A 20,160-nucleotide genomic window follows, 5' to 3' on the forward strand; every position below is an offset into this window, starting at 1 on the left:
ATATATGTAGGCTATCATTGAAAAGTTTTTTAAATCATGCTGTATAGCAGCACCCAGGGCTACTAGTACTATCTGTTGCCCCAAAGCAGAAGGGAACCTACATTTGTAATGGTTATAACCAAATTTTTAATTTTAGCACTTTCATCCCTTTGCTTCTCACTGCCTCATTTGTTGTTCTGATACTAATTTTCTGAAAGCGTTGTGTGTAAAAGTTGGAGTTCTGTCGCGCTTTATTGTGTGTAATTCTTATTTATCCACACATTCTTGGCTGATTTATTGTTGCACAATGATCTAACTATATGCATAGATTATTTAATGTTGACATTATTATTTCACACACGTTTCACGAAGAAAATTTTTGTTTTTGCAGCCTATGGAAATTTGGCCAACATTTTAAGTGGACGTGGACAAAAAGCGGAAGCTGAATGGGCTTACAAGAAAGCATTAAGCTACCGCTCAAATATGGCTGATGTTCGATACAATCTGTAAGTCGCTTTATTTATCATTATTTGTGTATTTTATTCTACTATCTGACCCTTGAAAAGCATCCATACAGTATGTTGAAGAAAATACCTACTCACGAAGCAATTTTGATAATATGCAGGAAGTTAATATACAGTGATGAACCGTCTATACATTTTTGAAGGGACTGTATGAAAAACGCATATAAATGAAAAAAAAAAAAAACGTTTAATAGGTATACATAAATCTGCGTTAGACTGCAATTTAAAAATACGTATAATTGATAAAAACGTATTAAAGATAAACGTATAAACTGTTTCACTTTGTAATGTAATTATATAATGATCCGAGCAATATAAATTATATTTCTTGTGGTTTTAGATTATGACTTAAAAGTAATCGTTCTGTGTGATATCAATGTCAGTATGAAATTATAAGCTAGTTTTCTTAATTTCTGAAAGAATTATTAAATATTTAATTTCCGTTAGTCAGCAGTGAAAAAATCCTAATGCAAAAGGTATTATAAGCTTTAAACTTCGCCAATTAAGATATCAACACGAAACATAGCTCTATGTATGCGAAATCCATTATGAGTTCTTAATAAGAATTTTACGCATTAGCATTCTAATTTTTAAAAACTGGTAATTTTTTTAGTGTTTATAAGTGATGACAACGTGTTTACAAAATTAAATGATGATCGGTTGAGTAGTTAAGGCGTTAAAGAATTACAAACAAATATACAAACAAACAAAGTCATTTTCGCATTCATTACATTAGTACACTGTAAAAACTGAGGTGTAATAATACTCCGAGTTTGGTGTTAAGCAACTCTACAAATTGTGCAAATCAACTCTTTATTTCAAGTCAACACCATATCTAGCTTTCCCATTCACCAAAAGTGGTGTAACTGAAACCAAACACCGATATTGGTGAATTCTTACACTTACGTCACATACGCAAACACCATTTGAGGATCCGTTGACACCAACTTTGGTGTAAGTTTGAAAAATAGCCGGTGGCAACCAAACATTAATCAGTCTCAAGCACGTTGCAACGTCGTCAACACACAATACTCGTGTGCACAGTATTGAAGTTTTCAAAAGGTATGTTAAATTTTATTTGTAATGAAATGTCAATTACCGTAAACCAAAGCTACTTTGCACCAATTGTTAAAAAAGTCTTTAGTCCATCCGAAAGATAAACTAACGAATATATTCCTTTATGAATGATCGTTGCAACTTCAGCAGCCATTTTCAACATGGCTGCTTTACGGCTGGGTTTACGGTATATCAATTCATTAAAAAAAAACATGTTTCTATGTGTATGTGAGTGGCGCGCTTTCCGGGAAAACGCTAAGGCCTAGTAAATACTTTTTTTTTTGTAATATAACTATTTTTGAGAAGCGAGAAACTTTATCATCATTGTATCGTGATTTTTGAAATTTTTATATTCTGCTGGTTTTTGTAATTCGTTTTTATGTATACCAGACTTTTAAGACTGATTAAGAAATCTTCTTGAATAAATTTGATTGAAATCTTCAACTGTTCCATTTTTATGTTGTTTTTTGAAAAGTGTTAACTTCATTGTTCTAATATACAGATAATTTTAGTTTCCTTAAGTGTTTTTGAGAGTTACTTTTTTGAACAACTTATAAGGCATGTCCATTCCTCGTATTAAAAATAAAAAGTTGAGAATCTTCATATACAAAATAGTTATATGTATTTGTGTTGTTAATAATCAATTGGGAAATTAAAACTTGAATAATATGTTTACTGTAAAAAAAAAAAATTTAGTGTATCTCAACACCAAAAATAGTGGCAACTACTTTAACCAAGTGTCGTGTAGTGAAACACCACAGATTATTTTTGGTGTTAGCAAACACCAAGAATTTTCTGTGGTGTTTCACTACACGACACTTGGTTTAAAGTAGTTGCCACCATTTTTGGTGTTGACATAAACTAAAATTTTTTACAGTGTAAGGATTTACTTAAAGATCTCAGAGGGGTCACACCAGCTCCATCAATCTTTCTTGGTATCCAGCAATTTATAGTCTTTCTAGTGTTAAGGAGGAAAAAAAGGCGATTTCTTCTAATTAATAATTATTTGATACTGAGAATAAATAAAAGGTGTGTCTTGTGTTTGTAAGAGATAATGCTGCTGCAACCGACATTCAAAGAAAAGACTTAAGGTTGACCTTTTTATCTCCAACAGTAGAAGAGACCGGGGCAGGTTTTCGCGCTTCTTTAAAATTATTTTTTTTTTATTTTTTATTTATTTACCTAAGTTTGAAAAAACTGTACTACACCATTCAGGGAAACCTTGACTACAACGTGGATTTACATACAACAATTAATTAAGCTTTGTTTTACAGAAAAATAGTTTTAAGTGTCGTTATGTCACGTGTGAAAATGTGCCCCCTGGCCGGGGCAAGTTTTCGCATACCTTATTTACAGACAGGGACAAGTTTTCGCATGCACTTATATCATTATAATTTAGGAAATCAAACAAAATCTTTTCAAGGTAGGTTATTTATTGATTTTCAGTAAATATACATTTAAAAAAAACTCATCACCAACTTGACTACTTAATAATTTTAATACATGTAGGACTGTTAAAGACATTAAGCGTCATCGTCACTCACAATTAATGCATACAAAGAACATAGGGTTTCCTTTGATGCAAGACTCGTGGGCCCATCTTTTGCAACTAGTGCACTTTACCCATATATCTTTAGCCTTAGATTTACTGTACAATTCTAAGCAGTAAATGCAAGCACAGTCTTCTTCCTCTTCATCACTTGATTCATCTTCGGGCTTGTAAAGTTTTCCAATTTGTCTCTTAAATAAACTCTTTTTTACATTTTTCTTATCTTTCTTTTCATTCTTATTTTTCATTTGTTTTCTATGCTTAGTTTGTTACTGCTCTAGTCTAAGCTGCTCTTTGACCGGAGTGTCGGTCAAAATGACCGACTTTCTCTTCTTTCTTCCTTTGCCGGTCTATTTTCTCCGGACCCGCTTTTTCCAGAGGTCTCACTTCTTCTGGGGTGAGACAACCTACGTTTGGCTGTGTTAGAACTTGAATATCAGCCTCTTCGTGCTGCTTTTTCGATGCGAATATATGCCCCGCTTGGTGTTCAAAAACGTGCCCCGTCGCCATGTTTTCCCGTTAACTTTACGCAGACGGTTAAAAAAAATAATTTTATGGACAAACTATCACATCACTGGTAGCTCCTAAATGTGCTCTTTCGAAATATTACAACAGACAAATACGTAAGACGTATATATTTGTTTTTAGTTTAAATGAGGTCATCAAAATCTACATACCTGTATAAAAACAAGTGAAACTGACGTTACGCATCGATGTGAACAGCCATCCAACTGAAACTCTCGTAGTTGTCGTCTAGTGGCACTGCCTTTCAAATAGTCTGGTCGATGCTTCGCTCTACCGGCTCGACAACGAGTTAAAGTCAAATCGAACACGTGCCCCGCGCGAAAACCTGCCCCGGTCTCCCCTTCTATTTTACAGATAACCATGCATCATTAGAAACCACATTTTAAAAATAATTTTAAAAAACTTAAATACTGAACCATAATGAGAGATCAAATGCATTTACTTATTTTTAAAACTGTTCCCTAATTTGTGTGAACGGTTACTTAATAAGGTGGTTCGAAAAAATCGATTTTTTTTTTCTTTCAGAATCGCGTTACCTCTCAAAAGTTGTAGTTTGATACCTTAATTGTGGAAAATTGTGTGTGTGTTGTGAGTTGGCATCTTCAGTACGCGCATGAGACTAAAAGTTTTTAGAAATGTTAAAAATAAAATTTTTCAAAATTTTATTTTTTTTTTCAATTTTTACTGTGCAACAACCATAAATTATCAGTAGATATAGCGTAGTTTGACCCTAAAAATATTTCATAGCTTTTTCATTCCATCTTTATTCGCGCATACGTAAAATTTAAATTTTAGGCAGCCAGCCCAATTCAAGGCGTATGCGCGAACTAAAGATCTTATGTAAAAGCTATAAAACATTTTTTAGGCTAAAACTAAGCTATATACTGATAATTTATGTTAGAAAAAAAATTTAAACTGTTTGAAAAATTCAATTTTAGCATTGATTTTTTTTTTTTTTTTTTTTTCAAATTTCAGCCTCATGCACGAACTGAAGATGTCAACTGAGAATTTTTTTTTTCTTCCCCAATTGAAGATATTAAGCTACAACTTTTGAGAGATAACGCTATTCCAAAATAAAAAAAAATCGATTTTTTTTGGATCCACGCTATTAGGATTGCTAAATAGGATTGATTATAAATTTTCGTAGTTTTTTAAATTAGAGATGAACTTTCGTTTTCACTTCAAACTCTATTTTAGTAATTTATTGTTATAAATTGCGTGTTTCTCCTTATAGTATTCACGGTATTTTTAGTGTAGAAAACATTTCAATCAGAACTTTCTACAAATTTAATATAAAAAAAGTTCCTCTTCTTTTAATAATCTTATTTTAAGTTGAAATTTGAGAAACATAGAATAAGAATTAGTTTCCTTCCGTTTTATCTATTTCTACAATGCCACTGTGAAATACTCATTTAGAAACTGACCGTGCTTAGGCGAAACAAATCAATAAAAATACATACACGTGTCTCCAAGTTACAAGCAAGCCACTGCCATGGAAAAAAAAAAAAATTTTCCTGCTATGTTTTCTTGCTCTGGGAATAGGTTTTTCGTAACTCTGACACATATATATGCTTATTTCCGTAAAAAAATTAAAAAAAGTAACTTGCAAAGGAAATTTTCTACCGTAAATATTTTCTTTCGTAGAAAAAATAATGCTTTCCTGTCTTTTAGTGGAATATTATTGCAAGAGCAAGGGCGATATGAAGAAGCATTACACAGCTACAAACTCGCTATTCAATTCAGGCCTCGCCTTGCAAGTAAGTTGGAAACTATATTTTAATAATGGATGGTAAAATGCTTCTTTTTTGAAAGCATATCATAATACGCACAAAGAGAAGTACACATTTCATGTGAATAACCTTGCGATTTCATTCGATTACAAAAAGAAAAAAAACGTACTATTTCCCTTTTTCCCCATTTTCCATTGCATTTTTCCATTTCCTTGAAAATTAAAATAAAATCCTTTTGCTCATGAAGCTTATAAAGGACCATCTAAACCAAATTTTGCGGAAACTAACATTTTCTCATCTTAATATACAGTAAAAATGAAGTTATTTCATTTATAATAAAAAAAAAAAAAAAACGAAAAAACCATTTTCCCTTCAATAATACTAAACCGGTATCACACAAATGTTCTGTGTCTCTTTAGCATTTACTGAAGTTAATTTCGCGTTTACGTCACCTGAACCAATTTTTTGAACTAGCTTGCTAAAAATCAGATAAAACTTTTCCTAAATTTTAGACTTAAAATATCCCCATGAATATGGATTTTTAAAAATTATTTTTGAGTAAGTGTTTTAAAATGATCCTTTTAAAAATCATGTAAATAAAATCGTTATTTTGTATCAATGTTTTAAGTTTTTCTGACTTTTCAATTATTTCTAAATGCTAAGATTTCAATTCTAACATAATCGTAAAGTTTGATTTATACCATTATTCTATGATTCGTGTTCTTCAGAAATATTTATTTATGATTTAAAATCATTTAACGCCATATTTGTTAGTAACTGATGAAACTTTTGACTTCAACTAGTAATAATGCTGTAGAAGTGGAAACTGATTGCCCTATAATTAATGTATATATAATCAATGCAGCAAAAATCAAAATGGTTTGGAAAAAAACATTAAAATAGAAATCCATTAACTTCTTTTAGAAACTTCATGTATGCCCTTAAATGCTTTATTAAATTATATTGATCATAATTTACTATGCATGTTCAAGTAATAGTTAATTTTAATTAAAAATTGAATGCATTTTATACAGTAGAGCAATATTAAATGATATACCGTTTCTCGTAAGAGTTATATTATTTGTTTACATGATACATGCGACATTGACATGATTTGAAAATGATAACCAATTTTGTCCAACAAAATGAAATTTTACTTAAATGATTTTTTTTTTTGTAAAATATAAATTTAGATTGATATTTTCGAAGCAAAATGAATTATTGAGATTTTAAAAACGTTTAAATATAAATAACATTTTATAAATAGCATTAAAATACTACATATACGCTATCATTAAAAAAAGCATCGAGGTGAAAAACTGTTTTGCTATGATTTTTTTTCATGCATGAAAAACCATACCAGAGAACTGTTGTTTTACCATTGATTTCATCTTCTTTTTTATTTACTAAAAATTTATTAGCATTTCATAGCATACTTTCAACTATAGTTGATAGAAATACATTTGCAATTTAAGGTACTTGAACAAAAAGGTAAGTTAAGTGCTTAAGTCTTTTTCATTTGTGTATGAAAACATGGTAATTAAGTCTCCACGCTGCATATGTGTGGGATTACAATAGAAAAATTCTAATTCTGAAAAAATCCTTATGAAATGAAAATTAATAGTTGCACAAGAATGTCAAAAGATATTTTGTAGTTTAACATATTTTTTCTTAATTAATAGCAAATTTGTTTTAGTAACTAAATCGTTAAAAAAATGTAATCACGTGAAAAGTATTGATTTTTGAAATGAAGTTTGAGATATGTATTTTGTTTTAAATAATTAGTAACTGCTGATGGATCTTATCACATGTTTCGCTGAAGATAAAGCATCAACTTTAATTTTACGGCTTCAGATTTTCTTTGTGGCAGAACCAGAATGTGTGTAAATATTTTCAAAGAAACACAAAGATATGCTCATCAATTTTAACCACTCATTAGTGGAGCATTACCTTTGTTTTCATACAAAGAAAACGTTCTTTCAAAGTCATTAGTGAATCTATTGCCTTTGGAAACAACACATTTTACGAGGGCCAGTGTGCAGCAAACCTTTATTATAAGGGAATCATAAAATTTTCCAAAACAATGAAAGATATTTCCAAAATATTTTTCATTTGGCAATTATATTTGGTTATTTTAAGAAATTACATCCATTTTTCTCCTAAATGAGTGAGCATTGTTTATAGTGCTAGCATAAAATCATTAAAGTAATTATTGGTGATTTAAACATGTTGTCGGAAAGATTTGTTTGGAAGAAATGTCTAATTTCAGAGATAGAATCTTTTTTCGCGACACCGGCCTTTTGTAAAGTGTGCAAGGTAGGTATTAGTTTTTGAAATATAAACGAGTAAAATTACGTTTAAAATAATTAAAAAGGTATAAGGAATTCTGAGCCACAAATAAAAATTTGAAGCTGTAAAGTTATCAGAGAAAAATATTTGATTTCTAAAATCTAAGCACTCTATATGACATAATAAACCGGCATATTATAATGTAATTCAATGGCAGAGATTTTTTTCGTTTCATCTTTATTTTATTTATTATTATTTTTTTTTTTTTTTGAATTTTAATAAAGGATCATACTTGCAATTTTCAGTACTTCGTTTCGAAGTTCTTACTTTCGATGTTATTTCAAAAAAATGCGTAGGCTCTTTTTAGGATAAAGCTAGTATGCTTTTTAATTTAAACTTTTGTAAGAGTTGTGTATTAGCTTACATTTTGCAGTAAATTGTTTAGATAAATTCACAAAGTAAAAGCCATTTCTATTTTCCTTTATAATGTTACATAGAGTATTTAATGTCTTCCATACACGTAAACTTTCAGCATTAGTTGTTCAATAAAATTCTTTTTTCGATAGTTTTGTTAAAAATTAGCCTCCTTATAAAAATTACTGGGTTTTCTAATTACGTTTATTCAAAAGCAAAGTAAATGGAAAAATAAAATGCAATATAGTGCACTGATAATATTTGAGACATTATAAAAACTTATACATTAGCTGGATTTTTTAAAAATGTTTGATCTGCAGAATTTTTAAAACTCAGTTTTGGGAAAAACCATACATAGAATTTTATTTTGTTTTTAGTGGCTCACTTAAATATGGGTCTCGTTCTCGGAATTCTGGGAAGAAAAGAAGAAGCCGCTGAGGTAAGCATGATAGAAAAGTGTAAGGAAGTGAGACAATTTTCCTTTTCAGAGTTCAAAGTTTAGTAATTTTCGAATTTGCACTCCAAAACATGATTGAGAGATTTCAAAGAAAAAAAATTCTGTTTCCAAAAAAACTCCGGCTATAAAAAAAATCATTTTTTAAGTTACAATCGAGTTCATGATGCAAAACAGGTAAGAATTTATGAATTTTCTTCCCAACTTTTTTCAGAAGATTTATATGTATTAAAGAGTACTTATGTTTTAAAATCAGTTTTCAGCAGTAAGAAAGAGACACTAAGACAAACGCCTGTTCAAGAAAAACAATGGCACTTATAAACAGGCATAGTTATCTTTACTAATAATAAAGCAGAAAGTTTGTATTCATGTGTGTCTTGTTACTAGCCTGAGGCCAGCCTATACTTTTTGGTCGATTTTCATGAAATTGTGCACAGAGTTAATAGTGCACCTCCAAGTTTGTTTTCTAAAATACGATTTTCTCCCCCCTCCTTTTTTTTGTTAAGAAAAATCAAATTTTGAGAGAAAAGTGAAATGAAATTGCTCTGTCGATACGACGGAGTTACGATATCGCTTCGAATATGGAAAAAGAGATTTTTCCAGATTAAAATTTATATTTGTTTTGAAAGCTGAACTTCATAAATTAACTTGAAAACTTGAAAATTAAAGCTTTTTCAATTTAGTGCAACTTGATTTTAACCATAAAGATTCAACACAGTTTTTTTCATAGCCTTCGTAAGCTATTATCAACAAGAAAAAAATATCTGAAGTTAAAAGTGAATAGAATTGATAGCTCCTAGTTAATGTCGTCGGTTTTTATTTACTCTCTGTTTTAAAGGAATGTACTTTCGGTTTATAAGAAAAACATAATGTAACTATATTAAGTCCTTTTGCTAGGTTTATTACAATAAAAATCGGAAAAATGTTAAAATTGGCTTTTTAAGTTATATGATAGTTATTAGCTTTTAAAAGGTTATGTTCGGTTTGTGTAATCAGTAAAATTTCGTCTTTTTTGTCTTACTCTTTTCAAAATCAGTTAAAATTCCAATTAAAATAATTCGGTGTACTACTCCTTATTCTACTCAATAATATTATTAAATTCTTAGAAGTAACAAAAGTATTTCCGTTTGACGTCATTAAGAGGTGCAGTTTTTCCTTTTTTTTAATTGGTGATATTTGGTTTTAAATTACTTTATTTTTGTGCTTCATTTTAAATTTTTCATTTGAGCACGCTTTAAAATGCAATGAGCGCCATATTGCCTCACGAGAAGCTTGCCTAACAGATATGTTAAGAGATTGAAGGAATATTTCAATGACTTTTCTTTCTCATATGAGGCTGTGAATGACGGAAGTCATCCGAAATGGTTCTCATGAGCTCCTTTTTGAATCTTAGTCATCAACTAATTAATTGTGAGTTTTGTTGATCTATCTCGTTGAAGCACTTTTTGTACATTCCTCATGTTCTCAATTTTATAGTAGCACTTACGAAAGAATTTTCTTTTCTCAAAGTTCAGTTTGACAGCCAATATTTTAAGCCATAGCACTAGAAAAACAGCAAGAAAAATGTGCTCGTCATATGCACTCAGGGTGTTTTGGGACACTCTGAATATAAATGTGAACCATTTGATCTTTTAATTTTGGCTACAGATAAAGTTTTGCGGATACAGTTAGAGTTAAATACAATCCCACACGGAATTAGTGAACATACTTATGCTAGATTGATCAGTAAAATGGATTTTCAAGATATTTCACAAAAAACAAAAGTGTGTACGCTAGCATATTTACACGCATTTCAACCTTAATATATTTATTTTTACATCAACAGCTATCTTTTATGTTTCAAAATTTACCAACAGTAAAAACTTACCGGCACTTGTAAATTTATAGTGGTACGTAATGACAATGTTGCTCGGCACATTATTTGTTTGTTTCAACTCTGTAATATTTTGTTAACTTTTCTGCAGAAACCATACTTCTTTGCGAGTTTTCAAGTTAACGTTCAGCTAAAAACTAAATTAGCTGAAAAGTCAAGCTCTTAGTCAATAGTATAGCCGTACATGTATAAACTATGTGATTATGCTTTCTCCTTTCAAAAAATATTCCTGTTGAGTAAAAACTCAGTTTTATGTGGACTTCTTTTCTTAAGAGATGATCAAATTCTAATAAATTTATCGCTGGTTCCCTTAACTAAAAGCTCTTAAAAAGTATTTATCCCTTTGGAAAAAAAAATTATGTCATTATGCTTTCTGACAGATGTTATCTTTGTTTGAGCGTTCTTTTTAAAAATATGAATAATTTGAATATGGCAATATAAAATAATGCTCTCAACGCACCAATTTTATTCGAATGTTTTTTTAAAATTTAATTATGATTATTATTATTATTAGAATTAACTTACGGACAATTTATTATGGGTGAAGTTAAAGTCAAATGTGTTAGATGGTACAGAGTAAGACGTGAACACTGGACAGTTACAGATTGTTTACAGTTTCCTATGTTTTTATTTATTTAAACTTGAGGAAAAGGGCTATAGTACAATGTAGTCTATGGTCATTAATAAATAAATTGATATTTTTCTGGTGTGTCAACACATTGTTGGCCGTTTTTTTTAAAAATATTTTAAGAATAGTTTTTAATTTTTCAATGATGGGTCATTCCATACGAAATGAGCAAAATTCACAAAAAAGTGGTGGCCGCATGGTAACAGATTTTTTATGAAATTTGGTATACAGGTTCCTTTTATGCCTGTATAAAAATATCTAAAATATTTTTGCTTAATATTTTTTATTTGAATAGTTACATGCGATTGAAAATTGGTCAAATTGAACAGCATTCTCATTAATGCTAAATTTTGCATTTTTGAAGGCTTGTATCTTATTAACTATTTAATGAAAACATAAAAGTTATATGTTGTTGCAATCTATGGAGTAGAGAAATTAATCTGATATTAGTAAAATTTTCAAAGTTATTATAGTTGACTTTTAGCCGAGTTTTAAAAACTGAAAATATTTCAGTTTTCTCATAATTAAGCATTTTATTTTTCAATCTCAATCTTTAAGGAATGCATTAGCTTTGCTGGAATTAATACCCAATAATGTGCTTGGTATCATAAAAAAACTACCTTACTTTTGAAGTTGTATTTTAACTCCTTTGTCTTCAAAATCGGTTTTAAACTTAGTGACATTTTGTAAAATGATGATTTTCTCCTTCACATAGACACAAAAATTCAAATGAGGGAAAATTCAGACAACTTTAAAATTTTGCAAGAATATAGAGCTGTGTTTCTACTATTTGCTTGAAGAAACTCGAAATTGGTTTTCAATTTCCAAACTTAAAATAAAATTCAGAAAAATAGCATTTTCTTTGTGTTTTATGGGTCATCCATACAGATTTGAAGAATGCGTGCGCTTGACCATTTTAAATTTTTTTTTGAAATTCATATCCCTTAAAGCTGCATAGGAAAGATGTTTAAAACCACTTTTATTTTTTCTCTCAACTGGACCTTTGATTTTTTTAAGGTCATCAAAAGGGATTTTCGTAGTCAAAAAAGGGACTTTTTGCATTTTGGCCAAAATCTATTTGAATTACATTTATGATAGTTAATTTAAAGCTTTGATGTTAAAGTGCATAAGTTGATAGTCCCACATGCTGAGTTACGTAGCTGTAAGTTAATAATTAAAATAATGGCAACAGGTTAAAGTTCAGGGTCAAATGTAAAAATTTTACTCATTTCAAAGGGAGATAACTCGCGTAGGGGACGGAAACACAAAATGAAATACGGCAAAAACTAATTACTGCAACCATGCTAAAAAGAATATGTAACTGTTGCTGTGTGTTTGTGTACCCTTTATAGATTATAGCCCCTCAAAAATCGGAAAAATGACAAAAATGACATTTTTAGACCCCTGTAAACCAAAAGGAGATGAAATGTATTTCGTCAAATATCTTATTCATGGATAAAACAAATTTCCTCAAACTCATTGCCCAATCTCAAATGCTATTGTGAATTAGACGAGATGGTCCTCTGCCCATATCTTTAAACTTAGTATGTGCTCTAAGAGCTATTTTTTTGATATATCACGAATGGAGAGGAAAACTCAACACAATAATTAAGGAAACATTTCAGCAAGTACTTCATAAACATGCTTTTGAGAAAATGAAACATGAAAGATATGGTTAGTTTTGCTAAACTTACAATAAAAAGAAGTAACTAATGAAATTTTACCTTAGTTCAAGTTACTCTAGCAACAAAAATACGCTGATACCAATGATTAAAATTTAGTAGCATCTAAAATACACTTCAATGTGTTACGTAAAAAAATGAGTAAATTTAGAGCATTCCCTCACCTTCAAAAAAACATCTGAAATAGAGAAAAAAATGAAATGTTCGGAAATTTTTGATTTTTTAAAGTTCGATTTCATCATCAAGAAATTCATAAACAATTACGAAATTAGAGCAGATAGTCAGTTATAGATAGTTTTTCAATCTGAATCATTTTTACTGTTATTTTTTCATTAAAAGAGCTGGAAGAGTGAATTGAAATCTGAAGTAAATTGGCAAAATTTCAATCTTTGTTAATATCTCAGATTCAAAAAAAGATTCTAATAAATTTTACTTTGCTATTTCCCAATAGAGATTTGTTTATAGAATATGGAAATATTTTTTTTTCAAGTGTACGTTTATAACTTATGGAGTTATTGAGTCACAAACTGTCCGCAATGAACTCTGAAAATTTAGGCTTAGCGTCAGCATCAACTTCTAATTTCAATAACAAAGCAACAAACCGTTTTTAAACTTCCATACTTTGCATTCAGTCATAGATGTGCATGGTTTACCTAAATAAAATTTTTCATTGAAATCTGTGACATGTCAGCCACAGCTGATTTGCTCATTTCGCATGGAATGACCCTGATGTGACTGAATATTTTTTCGAAAATAGTAAAGAAATAGGAAATACCGTTTTATTGCATAATACGTAGAATATAATGAGCTGCACAAATGTTATTGAAATAATTTTTTCTACGATACAATTAAATAACTCTACACGTTCGTTTCATCTGTTTTACTCACATTTTCCTCTGAGCGAAAAATATAAACCGAGTTCCGAAAAAAAAATATTCACTGAGCAAAAGTAATTTAGTAATTAGAAACTCTATTTTATTTTTTTTTCAATTTGTATGTACTTTTTGTAAGTACTTTTTTATTTATTTATTGACTTTTTCAAACAAAAAAATGTTCTGTATTTGAACTTTTAGTTTAGTTCATTTTCAGTGTTGACTCTCTAAATAGGTGTACAGACATTGTGCTGAACTAGATAGCGCTGGATTGAAAGACCCAAAAATGCATGAAAGTACTAGAATTTCTGCCCTCTTCAATTTGGGGAGATTGTATGCAGATGAAGGAAAATACGAGGTGATTTTTATTTAATTTGTTTAAAAATGTTGTTTATACCTTTTGAATGTTATTTCAAAACTATATTGAAATTAAAAAGAATACCTAATGATAATGTTATATTATAGGAAGCTGTAGTAGTGTATCACGAAGCAGTGCAGAAGATGCCAGAGCATTATCAACCTCAGTCATTATATAATATGATGGGTAAGTTCTGTAGCAAAGTGCAATTTAAATTTTTAGATTCGTCAGAGCAATCTGTTGCTGTTTTACTTTCAACAGATGTAATATTTATCCTTTAAGATAACGTTATCCCCCCCCCCCTAATAAAAATATTTTCAATATGTGCTGAGCTTTCATACAGTGTAATGTTTTTAGATAGTAAGAATAAAACAAGTTGTCCAATATTGATTTCTAAACACGTTGAAGTAAACGAAGATCATCATTTCCGTAAAAAAGCCAAGTGATGAAGTACTTTCAACAGATGAAATATTTAACCTTTTAGATGACGTTATTCTCCCAATAAAACTATTTTAAATATATTTTGAGATTTCATACACAGCGATATTTTTTACTTGTAAGGTAGTAAAACAAGCTTTTCAATATTAATTTCTAAAAACGTTAAAATAAATGAGGATCATCGTTTCCTTACAAAAGTCAATTGCTGTAGTACTTTCAAGAGATGAAATATTTAGCCTTTTATATAACGTTATTCGCTCCCCAATCCATTTTCAATACATTCTGAGCTTTCATACAATGAAATAGTTTTTACTTGTATGAATAAAACAAGCTTTTCAATATTTATTTATCAAAACGTTGAAGTACACGAAGATCAACACTTCCTTACAAAAGGGAAAAACTTTCAGACACGATTCTCTTCTAACAAGCAACCCCTATACCATTCCATAAAGTTGAGAAAAAAAAATGAAATATGGAACTTGCTTGTAAGTTAGACATCATTATATGGATTTTTTAAACTATTTATCCAGAAACTTATTATTTTTTTAAAAAAATTCTTACATTAACTGGTATTTAAATGAAATATTAACAAAATTAATCAGGAATCTTTGTCAGGAAATTTTAAAGGAAACTTAACAGCTAACTAATTTTTCTTCCTCTTCTCCGATTTATTGGAAAAAAGATGCAGACATTTCTTTAAAAGGTTTATAACAAAGGGGCAGGATCATAACCGATTAATGTCTAACTCATTAGACTAGTCTCGATATACTAACTACTGAAATCAGGGAACATTAAAATAAACAATAATACTGTCCCTAATGCTAGATATTTCTGACAATCTGAGGATAGCGCAAGTTTCTATAGTATAACTGAATTTTCTAGTGCTATCGCTGTGCTGGACTGTACAATTTTAAAGCATATGCATGCAACTGTAGTGTTGATTTCAACTGTTAAGGTACTTGGATTATGAAAATAATCACTTATATATATTGTCTCTCAGCAGAAACGTTATAAGCTTATTTTAATTAAAACTTATTTTTTTATTTTCAAAAGACTTTTTACTTGAAGCAATATATTCACTGGTAAAGGCTCTCGCAGAACTTAAATTTTTCCCTTGACCAGACTTATTCTTTGAATTTTTTTATTATATCGCAAGTGAAACAAGGCGTATAAGCCTTTTTATTCTGATTCTTTTTTTTTTCATGTATGTTCTAGGAGGATAACGGGTTTTAAGCCCGAATAAAAACATTTCCGATACATTATTTTTCATAAGATTTTGTAGCACAAAGTTATGCATGGCAGGTCAGTTGCAATATACACATACATTCAAAAAAAGCAGTTGAGTGTTTATAAACAGTTTTCATAACTTCCTGTAAATTACAGATTATTGTGCCTTTATGTGTGCTCAAAAGTTGTAATACATTTTAAGAAATGTTTTTCATGTTTCATTCAGTTTATTTCACACTAAAAACTTCAAAAACTGGAATAAATGAATATAATAGCATCTTCACGATGTTTTCAATCATCTATGCGAAAATTATTTATGTATTTATTCATTTTGAGTTTTACATTTTGACTATAGCAGTGACGTCATCAAAATAGTATTCAGGCCCTGGAGGAATAACTTTAAAAATGTCATGTAATGCATAAAAATATTACTAGCTACTTTTATATAAAACGACACTTTAAAAAATGAATTTATCTGAAATTCATTTACTGATTTATTTCTAAAAGTATATGAAAGAACTTTGCCAGAGTTTTGATACTGGAAGCTATAAGCAGACAATTGCGCAGAAGATAAATTTCTTTTAATGAAAGCGGGTTAGTACGAGAAGCCTGCAGTTCCAAATATCAATCAGTGTGGACCAATAACGTTGCAGAGATCACCCATTGATGAAAAGAATGATATTCCCTCCGCGATAAATCATTTTCCGAGCCCACTATTGAATCGCGGGCATCGCTTCGCTGAAAATGTGGAAGTGATTATCAGATTAAGGACGCCAAGAAGCATTCAGAGCTTTTCTTTTCAGCTAAATATAAAATGAGGTTGTACCTCGCAAAATAGTTAAACAGGATCTTATAGACTTGGTTTCGAACAAGTTGTATAAAAAGTTATATTGATTTTTTGAACAAACACTTCCGATTGCTTCAAGCATTGTGCTGTATTTTATTCCTTTACAAATAGTTGTGTCTTAAGATGTAAGGAAACTGAAGATGAAAGGAGTAACATTGTTTGGATGTAATATTAATGTTAGGAAATCATTTTATTTTGCATTAAAAAAAAAAAAAAACTTATGTTAAACTTGGAATACATTTATCCGATAAACTTCCCTTATATTTAAAACTAAGAAGGGCGCGAAAATAAGATGATACAGGCCAATAATTAAAACCACCCCAATTTATCTACACAGGGCAGAAAAAAAATCGATAGTTCGCTATTTTTTGTCCGCACACAGCCTAACTAATGATAAAACGTTATCAACAATTAATTTTTTATACAAAGGCAGTAACAGTTACTGCAAAAGCGTCTTTTCTTAACTGCCTGATCTTATTTTACAGTAAATTGTGTACTCTTCATGGTTCACTGTGGATTACTAAACAAAAAAAGCTTTTATTTGTTCTAGAATGGCTTGTAATGTAGCTGACGAATTCAAAAAGAAAAATGTCGCTGTGTACGTAATTTTTTCCTGTGATTTGATATCCCTTGAAAAGTAGACTGTAATCCAATAAGCCCGTGATTGCCATTATTACGACTGAGGTGTCCTTATTAAGACACCAATGGATCGGGTGGAGGATACGATCCTGTGCTACACATGCTGCACAAACTGTGCGCAGGAGGGACACACATACAAAAAAAAAAAAAAAAAAAAAAAAAAAAAAACAAGCATCTGGGCCGATTGCGACGGTGGATCTTTCTAATTTCTATGGAAGTTAATACGGACTTTCTGATAATGCTTTTAAGTTATCAAACGTGGTTGAATGTTTTTATATTGACAATCAAGAATTTTTCCTTTTTTAAATCGTTTGATAGCACTTTTTGGCGTTTTTTCAGAGTTGACCTTATTGGGAACCCGCGATCCTAACAACGCCAATTTGCTGTTTTTTGTTGTATTTCCGACAAGTAAAATTTAAGCTGAATTTATTCCATGCAATATTTTTTTTACACCTTTTCATGAGTCACTTTCAAGTTTAAAATAATTCATGCATCTCCAATGCATCTCACTTTTGACAAGAATGGACTTATTAGGCTAACAACAGAAGTTGCGCACAAATCTACGAACAGTTCTTTTATAATAGGAAACAAAATATTACGTATTTCATGGCTTAGCTTACTTATACGCAAGTACATTAACACCTTTATTTGGTTGCTATTTCCCGTAACCTTTAAAATCAAAATTTGAAAATTATTAACGCGAAAAAAAATGCTATAACTGTGGTAAAACATTTCGGAAAATTACGGAACCACACTCATGTAATTAATACAAATATCGCTTTGAAAAATTATTTTAACTTGGTAGAGAAAATAGCTAAATAAAAAATATAGCTTCTAACGCAGAAAAGGCCGAAAAGTAGTTTTATATGGCCTGTACATTACTGTGGAGGGAAGAACATGAAATTCAAAAGACCGTAAGAACTGGCTGCGGAAATTTGTATGCTCATACCACTAAGAGACTTTAAAATATGTAACTCAAGGGGCAGAAGCAGATAGGGGCTAAACGATTTTGCATAGGTACCGTCTTGAAACGTGATTAAAATTTGCCTGATAAAATGATAGTTTTTGCCTCTGGAAATTCGTCAAGCTTTACAGTCGAACGTTTTGCACGGTTTAATGCACAAAATTTCTTACAATTCTTTTTTTCAGTTTTTGTAAGTACGTTTATGAGTTTTTCGTTGTGAAAAATAAGCTTGCCCAAGGTAGAAAACCGAATTTGACCATAAAAGAGAACTTCAGATTTTAGAATACGTCGGGGATTCTACTAAAATAGCGGAATGGTATTTTGACAGGTTTATGCCACAGTTATTGTGGCAGAAAAAAAAATGGCAATTCGGGTACCCCTTTTGATCATTTTCGTATATAATTAGGCACAGGAAACAAAACATTAGTTTATTTTGTTAAATTATTTGAAATCATTTAATCTCCCAAACTCTTGTATTAATCGAGCTTTAACAAAACAAAAAAAAAAACCCTGAAATTTTTAATTTAAGTCTCTCAATTTTTTTTTTTTTTTTTTGAATTGCTGAAAAAAATTCCCAAAAATGCTGACATGACTCGAAATTTGTTTCGTTGCAGGAGAAGCATATTTCAAAATGGGGCATTTCATGGATGCTGAGCACTGGTACGGAGAAGCCCTCAGAGTAAAGCCTGACCATATACCGGCACATCTTACATATGCAAAATTGCTTTCTAAATGGGTAAGTGTACATAAAAGAGTTATCTTATTCCAGGCTTACTTTATATCCGTCGATATCTCGACTCAACCGTCTTTCTCCCAGCCCGTGTGCTTTATTTTCACTTCAGCAAACAGCGATAAAACGATTTGGTGAAGAAAACTCTGCCAACAAAATACAAGAATCTCTTAGCATATATTTCTTTTCCCAAGGCTCCCTTTAAAACAGATAAAATGGAAAATCCCCCTCAAAGAACTCTTTTATTTCTGTCTTACCCGCATTCAACAGATGGCTTATGCTTTCCTCAGTGAATTAAAGGGGACGTTTTAGACGTACAGCTTCCATGTATTCAGTGGTTGTACCACAGGATAACTTTTTTTTTTTTTTTGAAAAATAAGTAATAGCGTTATAACATAGAATTACATATTTAATATAATTGTATTTCTGTATTTTTCTTTATTCATTAGTTTCTTTCAAGTGTGTTTAATTAATTTGTCGTGGTTTAGTCTTCACTTACTAACTAATTTCATTTTCCCCCCTCAAAAACCTGCCATATGGTAACTTTTATATGAAAAAATAATAAAATATAAAAACTAAAAATTTAGAATCTTGTTGAATCTCATGGCCCCAATAATATTTTGTTAAAGGGTAATTTTCATGAAAATAGTGCATACAACGTCCAAAACATTGAACTTTTACTATGAATTTAAATATTTTCCACCGATTAATCATGGTTTTGGAATTGTTGGTATATCATTTGTACTATACTTGTGAACGATGGTTAATCGTCTCAAAAATGGTGACTTCGATGCTGCAGACAAAGAACGTATTAAACTGCCAAAAAACCAAAAATACGGAATCTCAAACATTGTTCTACAAAGATGATTTACAAACCCGAAAAGAACTCGCGAGATATTGAGTGTTAGTCGACACAATTTTTCCAGTTGGAGAAAAAGTAAGAATACCGACATAGGTAACCCCAAAGAAGCTTTTTTTTTTCATGCTCAATGCTCCATCAGGTACGGAAAACTGGTTTGCGACCCTTCCTAAGAATTCATCTGGAAAAGTTCAACCATACCAATTACTCACCAGACTTGGCTCCTTCTGATTACAATTTGTTTTCATTGATCAATTACTGACCAACACTTTGATTTTTAGGAGGATTTGAACAAAGGGTCGACGAATAAATCTTAGCCAAAGAGAATGACGTGTTACTTGCTCGAAAGAAATTGCTCGAACGATGGGAAACATGCTCAAGAAGCGACGACGTATACTTTGAACGAAGCACTTTTTATCATTCTTTCTAATTTAACATGTTTTTGAGACACAATTCATTATTGTTTACTTAGTATATATCAGAGGTGACTTCGTAAATTTTCTAATTCCGGAAATGTGATGTG

The 20,160-nt window shown here is 30.5% G+C and overlaps 1 protein-coding gene across 1 annotated transcript in view; it reads left to right on the plus strand.

Annotated features, from left to right (window-relative positions):
* Window positions 1-462: 462 nt before the first annotated feature.
* LOC129231015 (protein O-mannosyl-transferase TMTC2-like) overlaps window positions 463-20,160 on the plus strand; it is a 30,854-nt gene continuing 11,156 nt past the window's right edge. Inside the window, exons 1-7 of the mRNA XM_054865261.1 lie at window positions 463-485; window positions 5,305-5,390; window positions 8,444-8,505; window positions 13,811-13,933; window positions 14,041-14,196; window positions 17,103-17,234; window positions 18,698-18,784. Of these exons, the coding sequence (XP_054721236.1) occupies window positions 463-485; window positions 5,305-5,390; window positions 8,444-8,505; window positions 13,811-13,933; window positions 14,041-14,196; window positions 17,103-17,234; window positions 18,698-18,784 (669 nt within the window). The remainder of the gene's footprint in view (window positions 486-5,304; window positions 5,391-8,443; window positions 8,506-13,810; window positions 13,934-14,040; window positions 14,197-17,102; window positions 17,235-18,697; window positions 18,785-20,160) is intronic.

This window comes from Uloborus diversus, chromosome 10 (assembly GCF_026930045.1).
Source record: "Uloborus diversus isolate 005 chromosome 10, Udiv.v.3.1, whole genome shotgun sequence".
Classification (NCBI taxonomy): Eukaryota; Metazoa; Arthropoda; class Arachnida; order Araneae; family Uloboridae; genus Uloborus; species Uloborus diversus.